This window comes from Mesoplodon densirostris, chromosome 4 (genome assembly GCF_025265405.1).
Source record: "Mesoplodon densirostris isolate mMesDen1 chromosome 4, mMesDen1 primary haplotype, whole genome shotgun sequence".
NCBI classification, from domain to species: domain Eukaryota; kingdom Metazoa; phylum Chordata; class Mammalia; order Artiodactyla; family Ziphiidae; genus Mesoplodon; species Mesoplodon densirostris.
In genome coordinates, this window is record NC_082664.1 from 95017259 (window position 1) to 95039668 (window position 22410).

The 22410-nt window shown below is 40.2% G+C and overlaps 1 protein-coding gene across 2 annotated transcripts in view; it reads left to right on the forward strand.

The window, feature by feature from the left end:
* The window catches only part of SLC27A2 (solute carrier family 27 member 2), a 52391-nt gene that overhangs the window by 20883 nt on the left and 9098 nt on the right, over positions 1-22410 (forward strand). The window contains exons 3-5 of one of the 2 annotated variants that reach the window (XM_060098367.1): positions 117-275; positions 2616-2740; positions 12348-12542. In XM_060098367.1, the coding sequence (XP_059954350.1) occupies positions 117-275; positions 2616-2740; positions 12348-12542 (479 nt within the window). The remainder of the gene's footprint in view (positions 1-116; positions 276-2615; positions 2741-12347; positions 12543-22410) is intronic. The other variant, XM_060098368.1, reaches the window with a different exon arrangement.

Below are 22410 nucleotides of genomic sequence, written 5' to 3' on the forward strand. Positions count from 1 at the left end.
GCAATACTCTAATCACCAGCTGATGAATCTTCCTAAGCCACATCTCTCTCCCAGACCACATGTCTGTGAATGACCACTCTTGGTTCACTCATGGCTCCTCTTGTGTGTTTACAAAGGTCTCCCGAAAGCTGCAATGATCAATCATCTTCGCATTTGGTATGGAGCCAACTTTGCTGCTGCCAGCGGGGTTACAGAGAATGATGTAGTCTATACCACCCTACCCTTGTACCACAGTGCTGCACTTTTGATTGGCTTACATGGATGTATCCTGACTGGTAAGCTTTTTCTCTCAACAAGGTGTTGGAGCCCAGTACACATTCAATGTGCTCATAAGGAAAAGTAAAAATACAAAATTTGCTACTTTCCTGTGTGCCTGGAACAGTGTTTAATTCCCTGTTGATAACTAGTTTGTTTGGCTCACAATAGCAAGCATCCAAAAGAATTTATAGGGAATTCCCTGGTGGTCCACTGGTTAGGACTCCATGCTTTCAATGCCAAGGGCCCGGGTTCAATCCCTGGTCAGGGAACTAAGATCCCGCGTGGCCAAATAAATAAAAAAAATAAATAAATAGAATTTATATTTCCTCATGACTACTTGTCTAGTAATATAATGCTATAATTGTTCACTATATCAAAGAGGAAACTTCTTTAAAATATTTTAGGTCTTTATCCAGGTTAAGGTACTTGATCCTTTGATTCCATAAATAATTCTCCTATGTCATTTCTGTCTTCAGAAATCTGCATGTTGATCTCCATTAGCATCTGATTTAAACTTCTCATTCAGTTGTCCCATTCTACTTTATTCTTCCCTACTCCTGCAGGTCCTCAGCTCTGGTCAGAATACTTAGCTTTCCAGCTCTTCTCTCTACTTCTGAAACTTTACCATTTAAATTAGAATTGCCATCCTTTCTCCTGTCAGTAGGATTTCTGCCCTTTGTGTATATAAAGTCTCAGTCCAATATCCACCTCTTCCAGGAAACCACCTCTAACTTTCTAACTAAGCTAAAAACCTTAATTTTTTCTGCCATGGGACATTTTATTTTAAATAATTATTTACTATATATAGTAGCATATATGCATATGCATATACAAATACACATATGATTCTCCAAGCCTCTGCTCCTTTCCCTCATCAACTTATTGATCAGCTATAAAACCCTTAGCCCAGCATCAGTACCAGTCTCCAAATCAGCAAGGAATGCCTGGGTCTGATCATATTGTTGGGCCCTTCAAGAACAGGGTGACTCTGAAGCTCTCACAGGGACAAATCAATCACTCACACATTTGCTTAAGCACAATTGATATATGCTAAAAAAGAAAATATAGTATTTTTTTAAATTTCTCCTAAAATATTGGACTTTTGTATATTTAGGAGTAGAAATAAACTAATAATGTGAAAAATATTTGTGACATTTTTTTATTTTACTTTACTACATTTCATACCTATCGTTAGATTGGATATGATAGATATATTGTTTTTACCCATTGTATTAGTTTCCTATTGCTACTGTAATAAATTACCACAAACCTAGTGGTTTAAAACAACACAGGTTTATTCTCTTACTGTTTTGAAAGTCAGAAGTCCTAAAATCAAGATGTCAACAAGGCTGCATTTCTTCTGGAAGCTCTAAGGAAGAATCCATTTTCTTGCCTTTCCCAGTGTCTGGAGGCTGCCTGCATTCTTTGGCTCGTAGCCCCTTCTTTCATCTTCAAGCATTTCACTCCAATCTTTTGTTTCTGTCATCCTTTCTCCTTCTGCCCTTGATCTTCTTGACTTCCCCTTATAAGCACCCTTGTGATTACATTGGACTCTCCCAGACAATCCAAAATAATCTTCCCATTTCAAGATACTTAATTTAATCACATCCACATAGTCCCTTTTGTCATGTAAGGTAGCATAGTCACAGGTTCTACGGATTAGGATGTGGTTGTCTTTGGGAACCATTATTCTGTCTACATCACCCATCAAAGAAGAATATCGCCTGCTTGCTCAAGACCCTGGCTCTCCATCACTTATAAAACTGTCAGGCTCCTCCACCTGGCACTTACAAACTCTCCAGGATTGCACCCCTAGCTGCTTCTCCAGGTTCATCTCCCTTGACCCACCCAGCCTTCACCACTCTAGTCACAGGCCAGCAGAGTCTTGGCCATCCCCCAACCTTCTGGACTGTCCTGTCTTTATGTTCATGCTTTTTCCTCCACCAGGAATTCTCTCATCTTTCTCGATATTCACTTCTCAAGACCTAATTCAAATCCTATGCCTTTCTCAGCACTGGCCCCCAAACAGAATTAATCTACACACAGAAACACACAGACACACACAGACACACACACACATGCGCGCGCACCCTTAGGGCCTCACCTAACCTCGTTTATTGCACACTGACTCTTATTAGAAAAACTTGTGTCTTCTCCCCCACTAGATTGGAAGCTCCTATAGGACAAAACTGTCTTATTCATTTTTTTGCATTGAATATAATTGGTACCCAATACTTGTTTGTGAATATAATTCATATATAATTTTTTTTAATTTATAAATTTCAAAAGTGACAAATATAATTAGGGACTTTTTTGGTAGCATTTCTTTATTAGTACTTTCTATGCCTTCTCTGTAGGTGCTACTGTTGTTTTGCGGGCCAAATTTTCAGCCAGCCAGTTTTGGGATGACTGCAGAAAATATAACGTCACTATCATTCAGTATATCGGTGAACTGCTTCGGTATTTATGCAACTATCCCCAGGTAACACTCCCCATGTTTCATTATCTTTTCGAAATGCATAAGATGGGAATTCAAGTTACTTGGGGTCATGCTAGGTTTCAGCTGCTTCTTGTATATCGGTTTTCAGTTTACACTACAGTTACTTTTCATGATAAAGAGCCTGGCACCACACCTACCACAGGGAATTTACCAGATGGCAGCTGCTGTAATAACATTATTATTCCCTACCATTGTACCTGTTTTCACATCTGACCCTCTACCTAGCATATCCTCTGTTTCTTTCTCTACCTGTTTAAACCCTACTCACGGTCAAAGCCCAGTTCAAATGATACCTCATATGTTAAACTTATTTGGGTCACCCCAACAAAAGTCATTGCTGCCTTCCCCTACCTCATTTGTTTTCTCCTCCTTTGTGGCCCTTGTCAGATTGCAGGTGTTTGTCTTCATGCCTCCCATCCTCCCTAGGCTGTAAAATCTTTGATGGCAGGGACCACATCTTATCTCCTTGCCCTCTCTTATACCACAGGCATGCAGGAAAATTTACTTAATGTTGCTTAATGAATAAACCCCCATATGGCTTTGAAACCATCTGACAAAATCTGTTACCAAGCTTAGAACAGATGCCCCAAAGGTAAGTAACTCCAAGGGCTTTGGAACTGCCCTATTTGCAGATATCCAGATATCTTGAAGGGGTTGTTTGAAAGAGTTCCTTCTGCCCAGTCCCTCAGCTCTCATCAGAGAAGGCAGCCTGCCTGAGGACCAGATCAAGGTTTCTCAACAGTGGCACTGCTAATATTTGTGGCCAATTTCTTTTTTGCCTTATGGACTTATCCCATGCACTATAGGATGTATAGTAGCATCTTTGGCCTTTACCCAGGACATGCCAGTGGTACCCTCCCCATCCCCCCAGGTCGTGATAATCAAAATGTCTTCAGACATTGCCAGATGTCCCCTGGCAGGCAAAATCAACCCCAGATGAGAACCACTAGACTATATAATGCAGTAAACTCATAAGATTCTACTTTCTTTAATCCTTTCACTCATCATAAGAAAACAAACTCAAAGGATCACTAAGTTGATCAATTGCTATTTATAAGAAACTGTTATGTTCAATTTACATACAGCCTACCTCAGAGATATTGCAGATTCAGTTCCAGACCACCACAATAAAGCAAGTCATGTGAATTCTTTGGTTTCCCAGTGCACATAAAGTTATGTTTATACTATACCGTAGTTTGTTAAGTGTGCAATAGCATTATATCTTTAAAATGCAGTGTACATACCTTAATTTTAAAATACTTTATTACTAAAAATGTTAATAATCATCTGACAATGCCAGTTTGCCAAAAACCTTCAATTTGTAAAAAAAAAAAAAAAGGAGTATCTGCAAAGCACAATAAAGCGAGGTATGCCTGTAACAGAAGCAGTGTGACATAAAGAATTATAAGATGCTCTTGCCCTAGTTCTTTCTCTCCTCACTTCATTCAGTCTCTGCCCACATGTCACCTCATAAAAGAGACCCCTCCTACAAATTCTGAAACATACCACCCTACCCCTTACCATGCATCTCATGGGTTACTGCTTTTCATGGCACTGTCACTTCTGACATAGTGCATGTTTATATGACTGTTATCTTTCTCCTCCAGTTAAATGAAAGCTCCATGCATCAGGAGCTTTGTTGATTGCCAGATCCCCAGCACCAAAACCTGTATATGGCACATCCTATGCATCAACAAATTTTGCTGAATGAACCTCTAAATTCTTTCCCCTGAAAGATATATAACTGACTTGAGGGAAGTAATGTGTTCCCCCCAAATGTTTGCACTTAGTACATATTATTCTGATTCAGGGGGTACATTCAACAGATTTATGAGGGTCATAATTAGCTGTAAGTTGGGTGAGGACCTTTCCCATAGCACTGGGTGAATCTTGAGGACATTATGTTAAGTGAAATAGCCAATCACAAAAAGACGAACAGTGTGTGATTCCACTTATATGAGGTACTTAGAGTATTCAAAATCATAAAGACAGAAAGTAGAATAGTGGCTGCTAGGGGCTGCAGGGAAGGGGGGAATAGGGAGATTAATGGGTATGGAGTTTCAATTTTACAAGATGAAAGGAGTTATGGATATGGATGATTGTGATGGTTGCATAACATTACAAATGTATTTAATACCACTGAACTGTAGAGATAAAATAGTTGAGTGTAAATTTTATGTTGTATGTATTTGACCACAATTAAAAAAAATCACAACAGGAGACCCAGGTTCTATGAATTTAAAGGGAGCTTAAAGAAAGACTGTATCAAAAGGACTTCTCAGAAGTGGATACAGACAATCCTGCAGTCTGCGGAATGGAAACCACAATCACAGAAAGTTAGACAAAATGAAAAGGCAGAGGATTATGTCCCAGATGAATGAACAAGATAAAACCCCAGAAAAACAGCTAAGTGAAGTGGAGATAGGAAACCTTCCAGAAAAAGAATTCAGAATAATGATAGTGAAGATGATCCAGGATCTCAGAAGAAGAATGGAGACAAGGATCAAGAAGATGCAAGAAACATTTAACAAAGACCTAGAAGAATTAAAAAACAACCAAACAGAGATGAACAATACAATAACTGAAATGAAAAATACACTAGAAGGAATCAATAGCAAGAATAACTGAGGCAGAAGAATGGATAAGTGACCTGGAAGACATAATGGTGGAAATCACTGCTGTGGAACAGAATAAAGAAAAAAAAGAAAAGAAATGAAGACAGTCTAAGAGACCTCTGGGACATTAAATGCACCAAAATTTGCATTATAGGGGTCCCAGAAGGAGAAGAGATAGAGGAAGGACCTGAGAAAATATTTGAAGAGATAACTGCTGAAAACTTCCCTAACATGGGATAGGAAACAGTCACCCAAGTCCAGGAGGCAAAGAAAGTCCCAGGCAGGATAAACCCAAGGAGGAACATGCTGAGACACATAGTAGTCAAACTGACAAAAATTAAACACAAAAAAATATATTAAAAGCAACAAGGAAAAAATGACAACATACAAGGGAAATCCCATAAGGTTAACAGCTGATTTCTCAGCAGAAACACTGCAGACCAGAAGGGAGTGGCATGATATATTTAAAGTGATGAAAGGGAAGAACCTACAACCAAGAATAGTCTACCCAGCCAGGCTCTCATTCACACTTGATGGAGAAATCAAAAGCTTTACAAACAAACCAAAGCTAAAGAATTCAGCACCACCAGACGAGCTTTGCAACAAATGCTAAACGAACTCCTCTAGGCGGGAAAGAGACCAGCAACTTAAAACAACCTTGTACATATATAGACTGCTATATCAAAACCTCATGGGAACAGCAAACCCAAAAACTACAATAGATACAAACACAACACTAAAGATGGTCATCAAACCATAAGAGAAGAGAACTAAAGAGGAAGGGAAGAAAAAAGACCTACAAAAACCAACCCAAAAGAATTAAGAAAATGGCAATAAGAACATACATATCAATAATTACCTTAAATGTAAATGGATTAAATGCTCCAACCAAAAGACACAGACTGGCTGAATGGATACAAAAACAAGACCTGTATATTTGCTGTCTACAAAAGACCCACTTCAGACCTAGAGACATATACAGACTGAAAGTGAAGGGATGGAAGAAGGTATTACATGCAAATGGAAATCACAAGAAAGAGGGAGTAGCAATACTCATATCAGACAAAATAGACTTTAAAATAAAGACTGTTATAAGATTCAAAGAAGGTCACTACATAATGATCAAGAGATCAATCCAAGAAGAAGTTATAACAAGTCTAAATATATACAGACCCAACATAGGAGCACCTCAATATATAAGGCAAATACTAACAGCCATAAAGGGAGAAATTGACAGTAACACAGTAGTAGTGGGGAGCTTTAACACCCCACTTTCATCAATGGACAGATCACCCAGACAGAAAATCAATAACAAAACACAGGCCTTAAATGACACATTGGACCAGATGGACTTAATTGATATTTATAGAGTATTCCATCCCAAAGCAGCAGAATACACATTCTTCTCAAGTGCACACGGATCATTCTCCAGGACTGACCACGTGCTGGGCCACCAAGTGAGCCTTGGTAAATTTAAGAAAACTGAAATCATATCAGGCATCTTTTCCAGCCACAATGCTATAGATTAGAAATAAACTACAAGAAAAATAACTGTAAAAAACACAAACACTTAATTGTGTTTGGAGGCTAAACAATATGCTACTAAACAATCAATGGATCACTGAAGAAATCAAAGAAGAAATAAAAAAATACCTAGAGACAAATGAAAACGAAAGCACAACGATTCAAAACCTATGGGATGCAGCAAAAGCAGTTCTAAGAGGAAAGTTTACAGCAATACAATCTTACCTCAGGAAACAAGAAACATCTCAAATAAAGGACCTAACTTTACACCTAAAGAAACTAGAGAAAGAAGAACAAACAAAACTTAAAGTTAGTAGAAGGAAAGAAATCATAAATATCAGAGCAGAAATAACAGAAATAGAGATAAAGAAAGAAAACGATAGCAAAGATCAATGAAACTAAAAGCTGGTTCTTTGACAAAATAAACAAAATTGATAAACCTTTAGCCAGACTCATCAAGAAAAAAAGGGAGAGGATTCAGATCAATAAAATTGGAAATAAAAAAGGAGAAGTTACAAATGACACCACAGAAATACAAAGGATCATAAGAGACTACTACAAGCAACTGTATGCCAATAAAATGAACAACCTGGAAGAAATGGACAAATTCTTAGCAACGTACAATCTCCCAAGACTGAACCAGGAAGAAATAGAAAATATGAAACAGACCAATCACAAGTACTGAAATTGAAACTGATTTAAAAACTCCCAACAAACAAAAGTCCAGGACCTGATGGCTTCACAGGCAAATTCTATCTAAATTCTATTTAGAGAAGAGCTAACACTTATCCTTCTGAAACTGTTCCAAAAAATTACAGAGGAAGGAAAACTCCCAAACTCATTCTATGAGGCCACCATCACCCTGATATGAAAACCAGACAAAGATACCACAAAAAAAGAAAATTACAGGCCAAAGTCACTGATGAACATAGGCACAAAAATCCTCAACAAGATACTAGCAATCCAAATCCAACAATACATTAAAAGGATCATACACCATGATCAAGTGGAATTTATCCCAGGGATGCAAGGATTTTTCAATATCCACAAATGAATCAGTGTGATACATCACATAAACAAATTGAAGAATAAAAACCATACGATCATCTCAATAGATGCAGAAAAATCTTTTGACAAAATTGAGCACTCATTTACGATAAAGACTCTCCAGAAAGTGGGCATACAGGAAACCTACCTCAACATAATAAAAGCCATATACAACAAACTTACAGCTAACATCATACTCAACAGTGAAAAGCTGAAAGCATTGCCTCTAAGATCAGGTACAAAACAAGGATGTCCACTCTCACCACTTTTATTCAACATAATGTTGGAAGTCCTAGCTCCAGCAATCAGAGAAGAAAAAGAAATAAAAGGAATCCAAACTGGAAAAGAAGTTAAACTGTCACTGTTTGCAGATGACATGATTCTATACATAGAAAATCCTAAAGATGCTACCAGAAAACTACTAGAGTTCATCAATGAATTTAGTAAAGTTGCTGGTTACAAAATTAATGCACAGAAATCTGTTGCATTTCTATACACTAACAACAAAAGATCAGAAAGAGAAATTCAAGAAACAATCCTATTTACCATCACATCAAAAAGAATAAAATACCTAGGAATAAACCTACCTAAGGAGACAATAGACCTGTACTCTGAAAACTATAGTAAGACACTGATGAAAGAAATCGAAGACGACACAAACAGATGGAAGGATATACCATGTTCTTGGATTGGAAGAATCAATATTGTCAAAATGACTTTACTATCCAAGGCAATCTACAGATTCTATGTAATCCCTATCAAATTATCAATGGCGGGCCTCCCTGGTGGCGCAGTGGTTAAGAGTCCGCCTGCCGATGCAGGGGATACGGGTTCGTGCCCCGGTCTGGGAGGATCCCATATGCCGCGGAGCGGCTGGGCCCGTGAGCCATGGCCGCTGGGCCTGCGCATCCGGAGCCTGTGCTCCGCAACGGGAGAGGCCACAACAGTGAGAGGGCCGCATACCGCAAAAAGAAAAAAAAAAAAAAATTATCAATGGCATTTTTCACAGAACTGGAACAAAAAATCTTAAAATTTGGTGTTTGGAAGGGGAAATAAGATAGACCAGAACCCTGAAACAGCTGAATAGACTCAGCTCACCTCCCTTGTGTTGTCTGCCTTCCCTCCAAAATTAGATAACCTCTGTGGTCCTTTCCCAGCCTAAAATGTCTGTCTCTACACCACCTCCATTCAGATAGAAAACAGAATGGAGGGGGAATTCCCTGGTGGTCCAGTGGTTAAGACTTCATCTTCCAATGCAGGGGATGTGGGTTTGATCCCTGGTTGGGGAACCAAGATCCCACATGCCTCGTGGCCAAAAAACCAAAACATAAAACAGAAGCAATGTTTTAACAAATTCAATAAAGACTTTAAAAATGGTCCACATCAAAAAAAAATCTTAAAAAAAAAAAGAAAGAAAGAAAACAGAATGAAGGGATATGTAGCCGCACAGAGTAGAGAGTGGCCAGTTTGTCCAGGACAGGGGTAGACCAGGGGAAAGAGGGACAGAGAGCAGAATCAGGGTATGTTTGCCAGAGAGGTGAGTTTTGAAGGGTGCAGAAAAGTTTTCCAGCCATGCAGGGAAAGAAGGGCAAATGATTAGCTGGAACAGCATGGCAGAGTAGTGGAATAAAGCACCTGCCATGTTGGGAACTGCAAGCAGCATGGCAGGAGGCGAGACTGATTGGCTGGGCCAGGTAACAAGAGTTTTACTGTTCTGAGACTCAAGTGTGAATGTGATAAAGCACCACGAAAGGGCCTGAGAGTGGTGTGGGAGGTGGTTTTTAAAGACAATCCCTTTGGGTGCAGTGGGAAGATACACTAGACACAGAAAGCCCTCTTCTATAAAACGAAGAGGTTGAATTTCACCCTTTCACTCCTGTCAATAGGTGCTAGGTGCTTTCTTTTCTCCTCAGGGAGTCAAGCAGAAGTATAGCATATTAGTTGTTAAGGACATGTACTCAGGAATTTTTCTAAGGTGGTGAGTAGCTTCTGCCCTTTCACCTCTTGGAAGTCTTCCCCAAAATGAGGAGGACAAGAAAAAGCCACACAAGCTCTATCATCCTAGAAACTAAGAGACATTTCAACCAGGAACTACAGAGTACAGAGAGCTGAAAGATGAAGGTCATTGCCATAGCAGGGCTGAGAGGGGTGAAACTTGAGAGGCAATTACCAACAAGAAGGAAGCTGATTGACTTCCTAAAGCCTGCGAAATTGGAGGCACCAAATACAACTGAAGTTTGGATGAGGTACCAGGCTTGAAAACAGGAGAATTTTTGAAAGTCTGTGTATGAAACAGCTATAACTACTGCTCCCCTATCCCACTTCTGTAGGAGACAGAAGGCTTATTCTCTGGAGAAGAGCTAGAGGAGCTTTGAACTCAAGGATCCCAAGAGCAGAGGAGGGCAGCGGTGAGGCACTGAGAGCAGAGATTGAGTAACTGTCTACTTACTGACCAGGGAGACCCCAGCTCCCTTCCCCTGCCCAGCTTCCAGAACTCCAGTAGTCAGTTTATGCTTGCAGGCAAGAGAGCAGAGGAGGGTTATGCTTAGGAAGAACTAAACATTCTCAGAAAAGAAACTGGGGCTTCCCTGGTGGCGCAGTGGTTGAGAATCTGCCTGCCGATGCAGGGGACACGGGTTCATGCCCTGGTCCGGGAAGATCCCACATGCCGCGGAGCGGCTGGGCCCGTGAGCCATGGCTGCTGAGCCTGCACATCCGGAGCCTGTGCTCCACAACGGGAGAGGCCACAACAGTGAGAGGCCCGCGTACCGCAAAAAAAAAAAAAGAAGAAAAGAAACTGGACATTGGCTCACTGCCCCATCACCAGACAGTGCAGCCAACCTGGCAACAACCCCTCCCCACCACACAAAATGGCTCAAACATCTTTTTGTTGCCTTACTTCTAAATATGAACAGATACCAAAGGACAGTCTCTAACAGGAAAGATCAGTTTCTAAAAAGAAGAAAAACCAGCATCAATTCAAAGAGCATGAGAAGACTTCCAGAAATCAATAATTAATATTCTCAGAAATATTAGAGAAGATTTTGTATCCATTAAACAGAAATAGTATGCTACCCAAAAAAAAAAAAAAAAAACAGAGTAAGACCTCCTGAAAACTAAAAATACGATTTAAAACTTACTTAATCCATAGAAAGTTTGGAAGATAAAGTTGAGAAATCTTACAGAAAATTGGAGGAAAGACAAAGTGATGGACACGAGGAGAGACAAAATAAGAAAATTAGAGGATCAATCCAAAAGATTCAATATCTGATTAATAGGAAATAGGGAAAAGGATAGTGAAAATGGAGAGGAAATTATTAAAGAAATAACGCAAGAAAGCTTCCCAAAACTGAAGGACAGATTGAAAGGGCTAATTGAGTAGCTAATAAAATGAGTGGAGTTTTTTTTTTTAATTCTTAACCACTGTGCCACCAGGGAAGTCCCTCTCTCTCTTTTTTTGATAGTCTTAAATATCATCATAGTATATTTTAAGAATTAAAATCTTAAAGAGGCCCTGGAGGCTTCAGAGATGTCTGGTTCTCATCTAAGCTTTTGCTCACCAGGGCCTGAGAGTACTGGTGTTTTTCCAAAAGAAGAAACAGAATTTCCTCACCACCAAAGCCATTCCCCAAAGGCCCATGGGCTCAGTAGTTGTGGCTCGCGGGCTCTAGAGCACAGGCTCAGTAGTTGTGGTGCACGGGCTTGGTTGCTCCGCGGCATGTGGGATCTTCCCCAACCAGGGCTCGACCCCGTGTCCCCTGAATTGGCAGGTAGATTCTTAACGACTGCACCACCAGGGGAGCCCAAAGGTCAAGTGTCACCTCATTTTTCTTCAACAATATCGAACATTCTATTCCACATTAGAGGTGAGGTGCAACATGCAAACACACCTGGGGGATTTTAATCCACCATGGATTGAATGACAGATGAAGGGTGAGAGATCAGGGTGTCCAGAGAGGGTGCAGGTAATCAGAGGAAGCAGAAGCCTTTTATTGAGGGCTTTGCTATGTGCCAGGCCTGTCTCTGACAGGCCTCTCCCATGGGGCCCTTCCTTTCTGGCAATTCACTGAGATCCACCAGCCTCATCAAGAAAACGATCAATACATGACTTAAGTTTTCGATTGGATGTGGATTAAATGTTGGCATCATTTAGTTCTGTCAAGTGACAAATCAAAATGGGAAAATCCAAGCCTTTCAACTATTAAATCAGAGTTCCCACTATCAGCCCATACTGTGTGTGTTGCGGGGTGGGGGAGGTGTAATATGTGTGGATGACAGAAAAGGCATGCACTAAGGTCAGCTCATAACCAACATAAATATGTAGAAACATAAAGGCTACTATTAATATGTAAGTACAGGCTCCAAAGATGTTTCAGCTTGGTCTCTTCTTCGTCCTGCTACAGAAACCAAACGATCGTGACCATAAAGTGAGAATGGCATTGGGAAATGGCTTGCGAGGAGATGTGTGGAGAGAATTCATCAAGAGATTTGGGGACATTCACATTTATGAGTTCTATGCTTCCACTGAAGGCAATATCGGATTTGTGAATTACACGAGAAAAGTCGGTGCTGTCGGAAGAGTAAACTTCCTACAGGGAGTAAGTACTTGAAAAATGAGGGCAGCCAGCTTTCAGCACATGGAGATTTCTTAAAAGCTATGTCATGATGATGTTATAATCAGAATTCCATGCAGTCTCAGAGCCATGGCCCATTCATATCACCAAGAGGTTTTGCTCAGGCTCTGTGACAATGACCTAAAAATGACAGGGTCCTCTAATTTTAAAATATTAATTTCTATTAATAACAACCCATTATGCCTTTGCCATCTGCAACTTGTGTGAAGTCTTCTAATGCCATTTATGCTTGTATATGTTAAAACACCTGAAGGTTACCAGTTCTGTATGTTTACTATACACTGTGAAATGTGGTACTTCCCTTTCATCACACTGTACGTTACCACCACCAGGGGAATTTTTTATACATATAGGTGCAGGGCCCCCACCCCCTGAGCTTTGGATTCAATTGTTCTGAGGGGGGGCCCAGGCATCAGTATTTTTTTAAAGCTGTTCAGCCAGGGTTAAGAACCACTCCTTCGAGATAACCAGGGTGCATCCTAGTTGTAGGATCTTGTAAATATTTGTTTTCACCTAGTAACTACACCAGAAAGATATATCTTATGTGTAAGCCAGCTCTCACAGCATTCTTTTTTCCCTCTCAGTCATTTTATTGCCTCATCTCCAGACAATCTCTTTGCCTTTTTTTGTTCTCGAGCAGTCAGTCTTCCAGATGACCACCTATTCTGCAAAATTCCAGAAATATTCAGCAAATGCTGAACCTTCACTTGCTTGAGCAGTCATTACTGTGATTATGCCTTGGGCAGCTCATCCTGCCTGGGCATTAAACAGCCACACCAGAGCTCCCAGGCAACCTGTGCCCCCGGGGACTGACCAGCAAAGTACAGAGGACAACAGTCCATGTGCATAAGAGATCTGGCCCAAGAGATCAAATTCCACTACCATCACAGACTAGCCCAAGGTCATGCCCTTTGTGTTCCTTAGGCCTCAACTTCAGAATCTATAAAAGAGACAGAAAGAGAAAATATAGAGCCTAGTGCCTGGCCCAAACTCAGTGTAATAAGGGAAGAGAGTTGTTGAAAGGATTACATTAAATAGGATATAGCCCAATGCCTGTTATATAATAGCCTTGAAGAGTTATTAGTTGTAAAGTTTATTACTGTTCCATTCCTTGTATTCTGGCCTGATCTCCAGGCATTCCCAAGTCCAAGGAACCTCTCTAACAACAGCCAAACCTATACTACACATGTCCCTCCACTGTGCTCCACACCTGCGCCATCCAATACAGTAGCCACTAGCTACATGTAGCTATTTAAATTATGTAAATTTTTAATCAGTTCTTCATTCACTCTAGCCACATTTCAAGTGCTCAGTAGCCACATGTGTTTAGTGATGACCACGTTGAGTAGTACAGTTATAGGACATTTCCATCATCACAGAAAATTCTACTGGGCAGCACTACTACAGACTGAGAATCAATTTCCTACTCCCCACTGGAATCGCTGCTGAGAGGGTTAATCTTCTCTAGTTAGCATCAGGCCAACCTGAACCAGCCCAAACCTTGGATACCCAGGCTAAATGCAGTTCACAACAAGAGAGGGCAGAAAGCTGAGCTGAGGCCTGGTGCAAGCTATCTATGTTGTCACTACTAACCCTCAGAAAATGTGAGTTGCGGGGAAACTTTCATTTCAAACTAAACCTGAGGACCTGAGAAATTGATGCTGTATATTACTAGTTCTTTGCTTCTCATCCATTAATTGCCATGTTTTTTGTCAGTTTTTCTACTTTAAACAAAACCATATTTTTTTAACTAGAAAAAAAGGAAGACGATGACCCTGCATTTGATAAGGAAAAAAGCATTACTTACCACCCCCAATTTTTTTACATTCTTGCAAATAAACAAGATCTACATTTGTTGACTATGAATGCTATTTGGTTTCTAATGGTTAACTGCTACTACCAAAGCATATGATTGGTTACTTTATCATACAGATTTGAATACAAATTTGAAATGGACATAGTAATCATGGTTAATAATTAAATCTAAATACTGTCACATTTGTATTTTGCTGCCAATATAGAAAATAGTATACTTATTGCTCTTACTGAATTAAATTTAAACTCTAATGCCCTTGAATTATAGTAACATGAAATATGGTGGAATTTTAATAATTTTATAGCCATGGACATGAAACAAATTATACCATTATATCATTGAATCTTAAATGTATTGGAGAACATGTCCCTGGAATGTGAAACATCTAACAGTAGTGTATTAAGGTTAAACAAGATTTTTTATAACATTTTTATTGGAGTATAATTGCTTTACAATGATGTGTTAGTTTCTGCTTTATAACAAAGTGAATCAGTTATACATAAACATATATCCCCATATCTCTTCCCTCCTGCATCTCCCTCCATCCCACCCTCTCTATCCCACCCTTCTAGCTGGTCACAAAGCACCGAGCTGATCTCCCTGTGCTATGTGACTGCTTCCCACTAGCTATCTATTTTACATTTGGTAGTACATATATATCCATATATACACTACCACTCTCTCACTTTGTCCCGGCTTATCCTTCCCTCTCCCCCTGTCCTCAAGTCCACTCTCTAGTAGGTCTGCGTCTTTATTCCCATCATGCCATTAGGTTTTTCATGACCTTTTTTTTTTCTTTTTTAGATTCCGTATATATGTGTTAGCATATGGTATTTGTTCTTCTCTTTCTGAGTTACTTCACTCTGCATGAAAGACGACGTCCCTCCACCTCACTACAAATAACTCAATTTTGTTTCTTTTTATGGCTGAGTAATATTCCATTGTATATATGTACCACATCTTCTTTATCCATTCATCTGTCGATGGACACTTAGGTTGCTTCCATGTCCTGGCTATTGTAAATACAGCTGCAATGAACATTGTGGTACATGACTCTTTTTGAATTATGGTTTTCTCAGGGTATATGCCCAGTAGTGGGATTGCTGGGTCGTATGTAGTTCTATTTTTAGTTTTTTTAAGGAACCTCCATTAGCTGTATCAATTTACATTCCCACCAACAGTGCAAGAGTGTTTGCTTTTCTCCACACCCTCTCCAGCATTTATTGTTGGTAGATATTTTAATGATGGCCATTCTAGCTGGTGTGAGGTGATACCTCATTGCACTTTTGATTTGCATTTCTCTAATGATTAGTGATGGTGAGCATCCTTTCATGTGTTTGTTCCCTATCTGTATATCTTCTTTAGAGAAATGTCTATTTAGGTCTTCTGCCCATTTTTGGATTGGGTTGTTTGTTTTTTTGATATTGAGCTGCGTGAGCTGCTTGTAAATTATTGAGATTAATCTTTTGTTAGTTGCTTCATTTGCAAATATTTTCTCCCATTCTGAGTGTTATCTTTTCACCTTGTTTATGTTTTCTTTGCAGTGCAAAACTTTTAAGTTTCATTAGGTCCCACTGTTTATTTTTGTTTTTATTTCCATTTCTCTAGGAGGTGGGTCAAAAAGGATCTTACTGTGATTGATGTCATAGAGTGTTCTGCCTATATTTTCCTCTAAGAGTTTTATAGTATCTGGCCTTAAATTTAGGTCTTTAATCCATTTTCAGTTTATTTTCATGCATGGTATTAGGGAGTGTTCTAATTTCATTCTTTTACATGTAGCTGTCCAGTTTTCCCAGCACCACTTATTGAAGAGGCTGACTTTTCTCCATTGTATACTCTTGCCTCCTTTATCAAAAATAAGGTCACCATAGGTGCGTGGGTTTATCTCTGGGCCTCCAATCCTGTTCCATTGATCTATATTTCTGTTTTTGTGCCAGCACCATATTGCCTTGATTACTTTAGCTTTGTAGTATAATCTGAAGTCCAGGAGCCTGATTTGTCCAGCTCCGTTTTTCTTTCTCAAGATTGCTTTGGCTATTCAGGGTCTTTTGTGTTTCCATACAAATTCTGAAATTTTTTGTTCTAGTTCTGTGAAAAATACCATTCATAATTTGATAGGGATTGCACTGAATCTGTAGATTGCTTTGAGTAGTATAGTCATTTCCACAATGTTGATTCTTCCAATCCAAGAACATGATATATCTCTCCATCTGTTTGTATCATCTTTAATTGCTTTCATCAGTGTCTTATAATTTTCTGCATACAGGTCTTTTGTCTCCTTAGGTAGGTTTATTCCTAGATATTTTATTCTTTTTGTTGCAGTGGTAAATAGGAGTGTTTCCTTAATTTCTCTTTCAGATTTTTCATTATTAGTATATAGGAATGCAAGAGTTTTCTGTGCATTAATTTTGTATCCTGCAAATTTACCAAATTCATTGATTAGCTCTAGTAGTTTTCTGGTAGCATCTTTAGGATTTTCTATGTATAGTATCACGTCATCTGCAAACAGTGACAGCTTTACTTCTTCTTTTCCGATTTGAATTCCTTTTATTTCTTTTTCTTCTCTGATTGCTGTGGCTAAAACTTCCAAAACTATGTTGAATAGAGTGGTGAGAGTGGGCAACCTTGTCTTGTTCCTAATCTTAGCAGAAATGGTCTTAATTTTTCACCATTGAGAATGATGTTGGCTGTGGGTTTGTCATATATGGCCTTTATTATGTTGAGGTAAGTTCCCTCTATGCCTACTTTCTAGAGACTTTTTATCATAAATGGGAGTTGAATTTTGTCGAAAGCTTTTGCTGCATCTATTGAGATGATCATATGGTTTTTATCCTTCAATTTGTTAATATGGAGTATCACATTGATTGATTTGCATATATTGAAGGATCCTTGCAAACCCCACTTGATCATAGTGTATGACCCTTTTAATGTGCTGTTGGATTCTGTTTGCTAGTATTTTGTTGAGGATTTTTGCGTCTATGTTCATCAGTGATATTGGCCTGTAGTTTTCTTTCTTTGTGACATCTTTGCCTGGTTTTGGTGTCAGGGTGATGGTGGCCTCATGGAATGAGTTTGGAGTGTTCCTCCCTCTGCTGTATTTTGGAAGAGTTTGAGGAGGATAGGTGTTAGCTTTTCTCTAAATGTTTGATAGAATTCGCCTGTGAAGCCATCTGGTCCTGAGCTTTTGTATGTTGGAAGATTTTTAATCAGTTTCAATTTCAGTGCTTGTGATTGGTCTGCTTATATTTTCTATTTCTTCCTGGTTCAGTCTCAGAAGGTTGTGCTTTTCTAAGAATTTGTCCATTTCTTCAAGGTTGTCCATTTTATTGGCATAGAGTTGCTTGTAGTAATCTCCCATGATCCTTTGTATTTCTGCAGTGTCAGTTGTTACTTCTTTTTCCTTTTCTAATTCTATTGATTTGAGTCTTCTCCCTTTTTTTCTTGATGAGTCTGGCTAATGGTTTATCAATTTTATTTACCTTCTCAAAGAACCAGCTTTTAGGTTTACTGATCTTTGCTATCATTGCCTTCATTTCTTTTTCATTTATTTCTGATCTGATCTTTATGATTTATTTCCTTCTGCTAACTTTGGGGGGTTTTTGCTCTGCTTTCTCTAATTGCTTTAGGTGTAAGGTTAGGTTGTTTATTTGAGATGTTTCTTGTTTCTTGAGGTAGGATTGTATTGCTATAAACTTCCTTCTTAGAACTGCTTTTGCTGCATTCTATAGGTTTTGGGTCATCGTGTTTTCATTGTCATTTGTTTTTAGGTATTTTTTTATTTCCTCTTTGATATCTTCAGTGATCTCTTGGTTATTAAGTGGTGCATTGTTTAGCCTCCACGTATTTGTATTTTTTACAGATTTTTTTTCCTATAATTTATATCTAGTCTCATAGCATTGTGGTCGGAAAAGATACTTGATACAATTTCAATTTTCTTAAATTTACCAAGGCTTGATTTGTGACCCAGCATAAGATCTATCCTGGAGAATGTTCCATAAGCAGTTGAGAAGAAAGTGTATTCTGATGTTTTTGGATGGAATGTCGTATAAATATCAATTAAGCCCATATTGTTTAATGTATCATTTAAAGCTTGTGTTTCCTTATTTATTTTCATTTTGGATGATCTGTCCACTGGTGCAAGTGGGGTGTTAAAGTCCCCTACGGTGATTGAGTTACTGTCGATTTCCTCTTTTATGGCTGTTAGTATTTGCCTTATGTATTGAGGTGCTCCTATGTTGGGTGCATAAATATTTACAATTGTTATATCTTCTTCTTGGATTGATCCCTTGATCATTAAGTAGTGTCCTTCTTTGTCTCTTGTAATAGTCTTTGCTTAAAAGTCTGTTTTGTCTGATATGAGAATTGCTACTCCAGCTTTCTTTTGATTTCCATTTGCATGGAATATCTATTTCCATCCCCTCACTTTCAGTCTGTTTGTGTCTCTAGGTCTGAAGTGGGTCTCTTGTAAACAGCATATATACGGGTCTTGTTTTTGTATCCATTCAGTCTATGCCTTTTGGTGGGAACATTTATTCCATTTACATATAAGATAATTATCGATATGTATGTCCCTATTACCATTTTAATTGTTCTGGGTTTGTTATTATAGGTCTTTTCCTTCTCTTGTGTTTCCTGCCTAGGGAAGTTCCTTTAGCATCTGTTGTAAAGCTGGTTTGGTGGTGCTACAGTCTCTTAGCTTTTGCTTGTCTGTAAAGGTTTTAATTTCTCTGTCGAATCTGAATGAGACCCTTGCTAGGGAGAGTAATCTTGGTTGTAGGCTTTTCCCTTTCATCACTTTAAATATGTTCTGCCACTGTCTTCTGGTTTGCAGAGTTTCTGCTGAAAGATCAGCTGTTAACCTTATGGGGATTCCCTTGTATGTTATTTGTTGTTTTTCCCTTGCTACTTTTAATATTTGTTCTTTGTATTTAATTTTTGATAGTTTGATTAATACGTGTCTTGGCATGTTTCTCCTTGGATTTATCCTGTATGGGACTCTCTGTGCTTCCTGGACTTGATTAACTATTTCCTTTCCCATATTAGGGAAGTTTTCAACTATAATCTCTTCAAATATTTCTCAGTCCCTTTCTTTTTCTCTTCTTCTGGGACCCCTATAATTCAAATGTTGGTGTGTTTAATGTTGTCCCAGAGGTCTCTGAGACTGTTTTCAATTCTTTTCATTCTTTTTTCTTTATTCTGCTCTGCAGTAATTATTTCCACTATTTTATCTTCCAGGTCACTTGTCTGTTCTTCTGCCTCAGTCATTCTGCTATTGATTCCTTCTAGATAATTTTTAATTTCATTTATTGTGTTGTTTATCATTGTTTGTTTGCTCTTTAGTTCTTCTAGGTCCTTTTTAAATGTTTCTTGTATTTTCTCCATTCTATTTCCAAGATTTTGGATCACCTTTACTGTCATTACTCTGAATTCTTTTTCAGGTTGACTGCCTATTTCTTCCTCATTTGTTTGGTCTGGTGGGTTTTTACCTTACTCCTACATCTGCTGCATATTTCTCTGCCTTCTCATTTTGCTTCACTTACTGTGTTTGTGGTCTCCTTTTCACAGGCTGCAGGTTTGTCATTCCCATTGTTTTTGGTGTCTACCCCAGTGAGTAAGGTTTGTTTAGTGTGCTTGTGTAGCCTTCCTGGTGGAGGGGACTGGTGCCTGTGTTCTGGTGAATGAGGCTGGATATTGTCTTTCTAGTGGGCAGGACCACATCTGGTGGTGTGTTTCAGGGTGTCTGTGACCTTACTATGATTTTAGGCAGCCTCTCTGCTAATGGGTGGGGTTGTGTTCCTGTCTTGCTAGTTGTTTGGCATGGGGTGTCCAGCACTGGAGCTTGCTGGTCATTCAGTGGAGCTGGGTCTTAGCGTTGAGAAGGATATCTCTGGGAGACCTCTCATCAATTGATATTATGAGGAGCTGGGAGGTCTCTAGCGGACCAATGTCCTGAACTCGGCTCTCCCACCTCAGAGGCACAGGCCTGACACCCGGCCGGAGCAGCAAGACCCTATCAGCCACATGGCTCAGAAGAACAGGGAGAAAAAAAGAAATAAATAAATAAAATAAAGTTATTAAAATAAAAAATAATTACTAAAAATAAAAAAATTAAAAAGTAATAAAAAAGGAAAGAAGAGAGCAACCAAACCAAAAAAGAAATCCACCAATGATAACAAGTTCTGAAAACTAACTGTAGTTAAAAAAGAACAACAACAAAAAAGCGGACAGACAGAACCCTAGGACAAATGGTAAAAGCAAAGCTATACAGACAAAATCACAGAAAGAAGCACACACATACACACTCACAAAAAGAGAAAAAGGAATAAAATATATATATCAGGGCTTCCCTGGTGGCGCAGTGGTTGAGAGTCCACCTGCCTATGCAGGGGATACGGGTTCGTGCCCCGGTCTGGGAAGATCCCACATGCCGCGGAAAGGCTGGGCCCGTGAGCCATGGCCGCTGGGCCTGTGCGTCCGGAGCCTGTGCTCCGCAATGGGGGAGGCCACAATAGTGAGAGGCCCGCGTACAGCAAAAAAAAAAAAAAAATATATATATATATATATATATATATATCATTGCTCCCAAAGTCCACTGCCTCAATTTGGGATGATTCGTTGTCTACTCAGGTATTCCACAGATGCAGGGTACATCAAGTTGATTGTGGAGATTTAATCCGCTGCTCCTGAGGCTGCTGGGAGGGATTTCCCTTTCTCTTCTTTGTTCGCACAGCTCCCGGGGCTCAGCTTTGGATTTGGCTCCGCCTCTGCGTGTAGGTCGCCTGAGGGTGTCTGTTCTTCGCTCAGACAGGACGGGTTTAAAGGAGCAGCTGATTCGGGGGCTCTGGCTCACTCAGGCCAGGGGGGAGGGAGGGGTACGGATGCTGGGCGAGCCTGCGGCGGCAGAGGCCGGCGTGAAGTTGTACCAGCCTGAGGCGCGCCATGTGTTGTCCCCGGGAAGTTGTCCCTGGATCACAGGACCCTGGCATTGGCGGATTGCACAGGCTCCCGGGAGCGGAGGTGTGGATAGTGACCTGTGCTCCCACACAGGCTTCTTGGTGGCGGCAGCAGCAGCCTTAGCGTCTCATGCCCGTCTCTGGGGTCCGCGCTGATAGCCGAGGCTCGCGCCCGTCTCTGGAGCTCATTTAGGCGGTGCTCTGAATCCCCTGTCCTCGCGTATCCCGGAACAATGGCCTCTTGCCTCTTAGGCAGGTCCAGACTTTCTCCTGGACTCCCTCCCGGCTAGCCGTGGCGCATTAGCCCCCTTCAGGCTGTGTTCACGCATCCAACCCCAGTCCTCTCCCTGGGATCCAACCCCCGAAGCCCGAGCCTCAGCTCCCAGCCCCTGCTCGCCCCGGAGGGTGAGCAGACAAGCCTCTCGGGCTGGTGAGTGCTGGTCGGCACCGATCCTCTGTGCGGGAATCTCTCCGCTTTGCCCTCTGCACCCCTGTTGCTGCGCTCTCCTCCGTGGCTCCAAAGCTTCCCCCCTCCGCCACCTGCCGTCTCCACCGGCGAAGGGGCTTCCTAGTGTGTGGAAACCTTTCCTCCTTCACAGCTCCCTCCCACTGGTGCAGGTCCCGTCCCTATTCCTTTGTCTCTGTTTTTTTCTTTTTTCTTTTGCCCTACCCGGGTACGTGGGGAGTTTCTTACCTTTTGGGAAGTCTGAGGTCTTCTGCCAGCGTTCAGTAGGTGTTCTGTAGGAGCAGTTCCACGTGTAGATGTAGTTCTGATGTATTTGTGGGGAGGAAGGCGATCTCCACATCTCACTCCTCCGCCATCTTGAAGGTCTCCCCTAAACAAGATTTTAAAAGCCCACATGTGACGTGTCCACCAAAAATCATGCATGAGAATGTTCATAACAGCTTTATATTTAAGAGTCTAAAACTAGAAACATCCAAATGTCCATTAATAGGAGAAGAGATAAATAAATTGTGGTATATTCATACAAGGAAAGTTGCATGGCAAAAAAAGTACACCACTGACACAAACACCAACAGGGAGGGATGGATATCACAGACA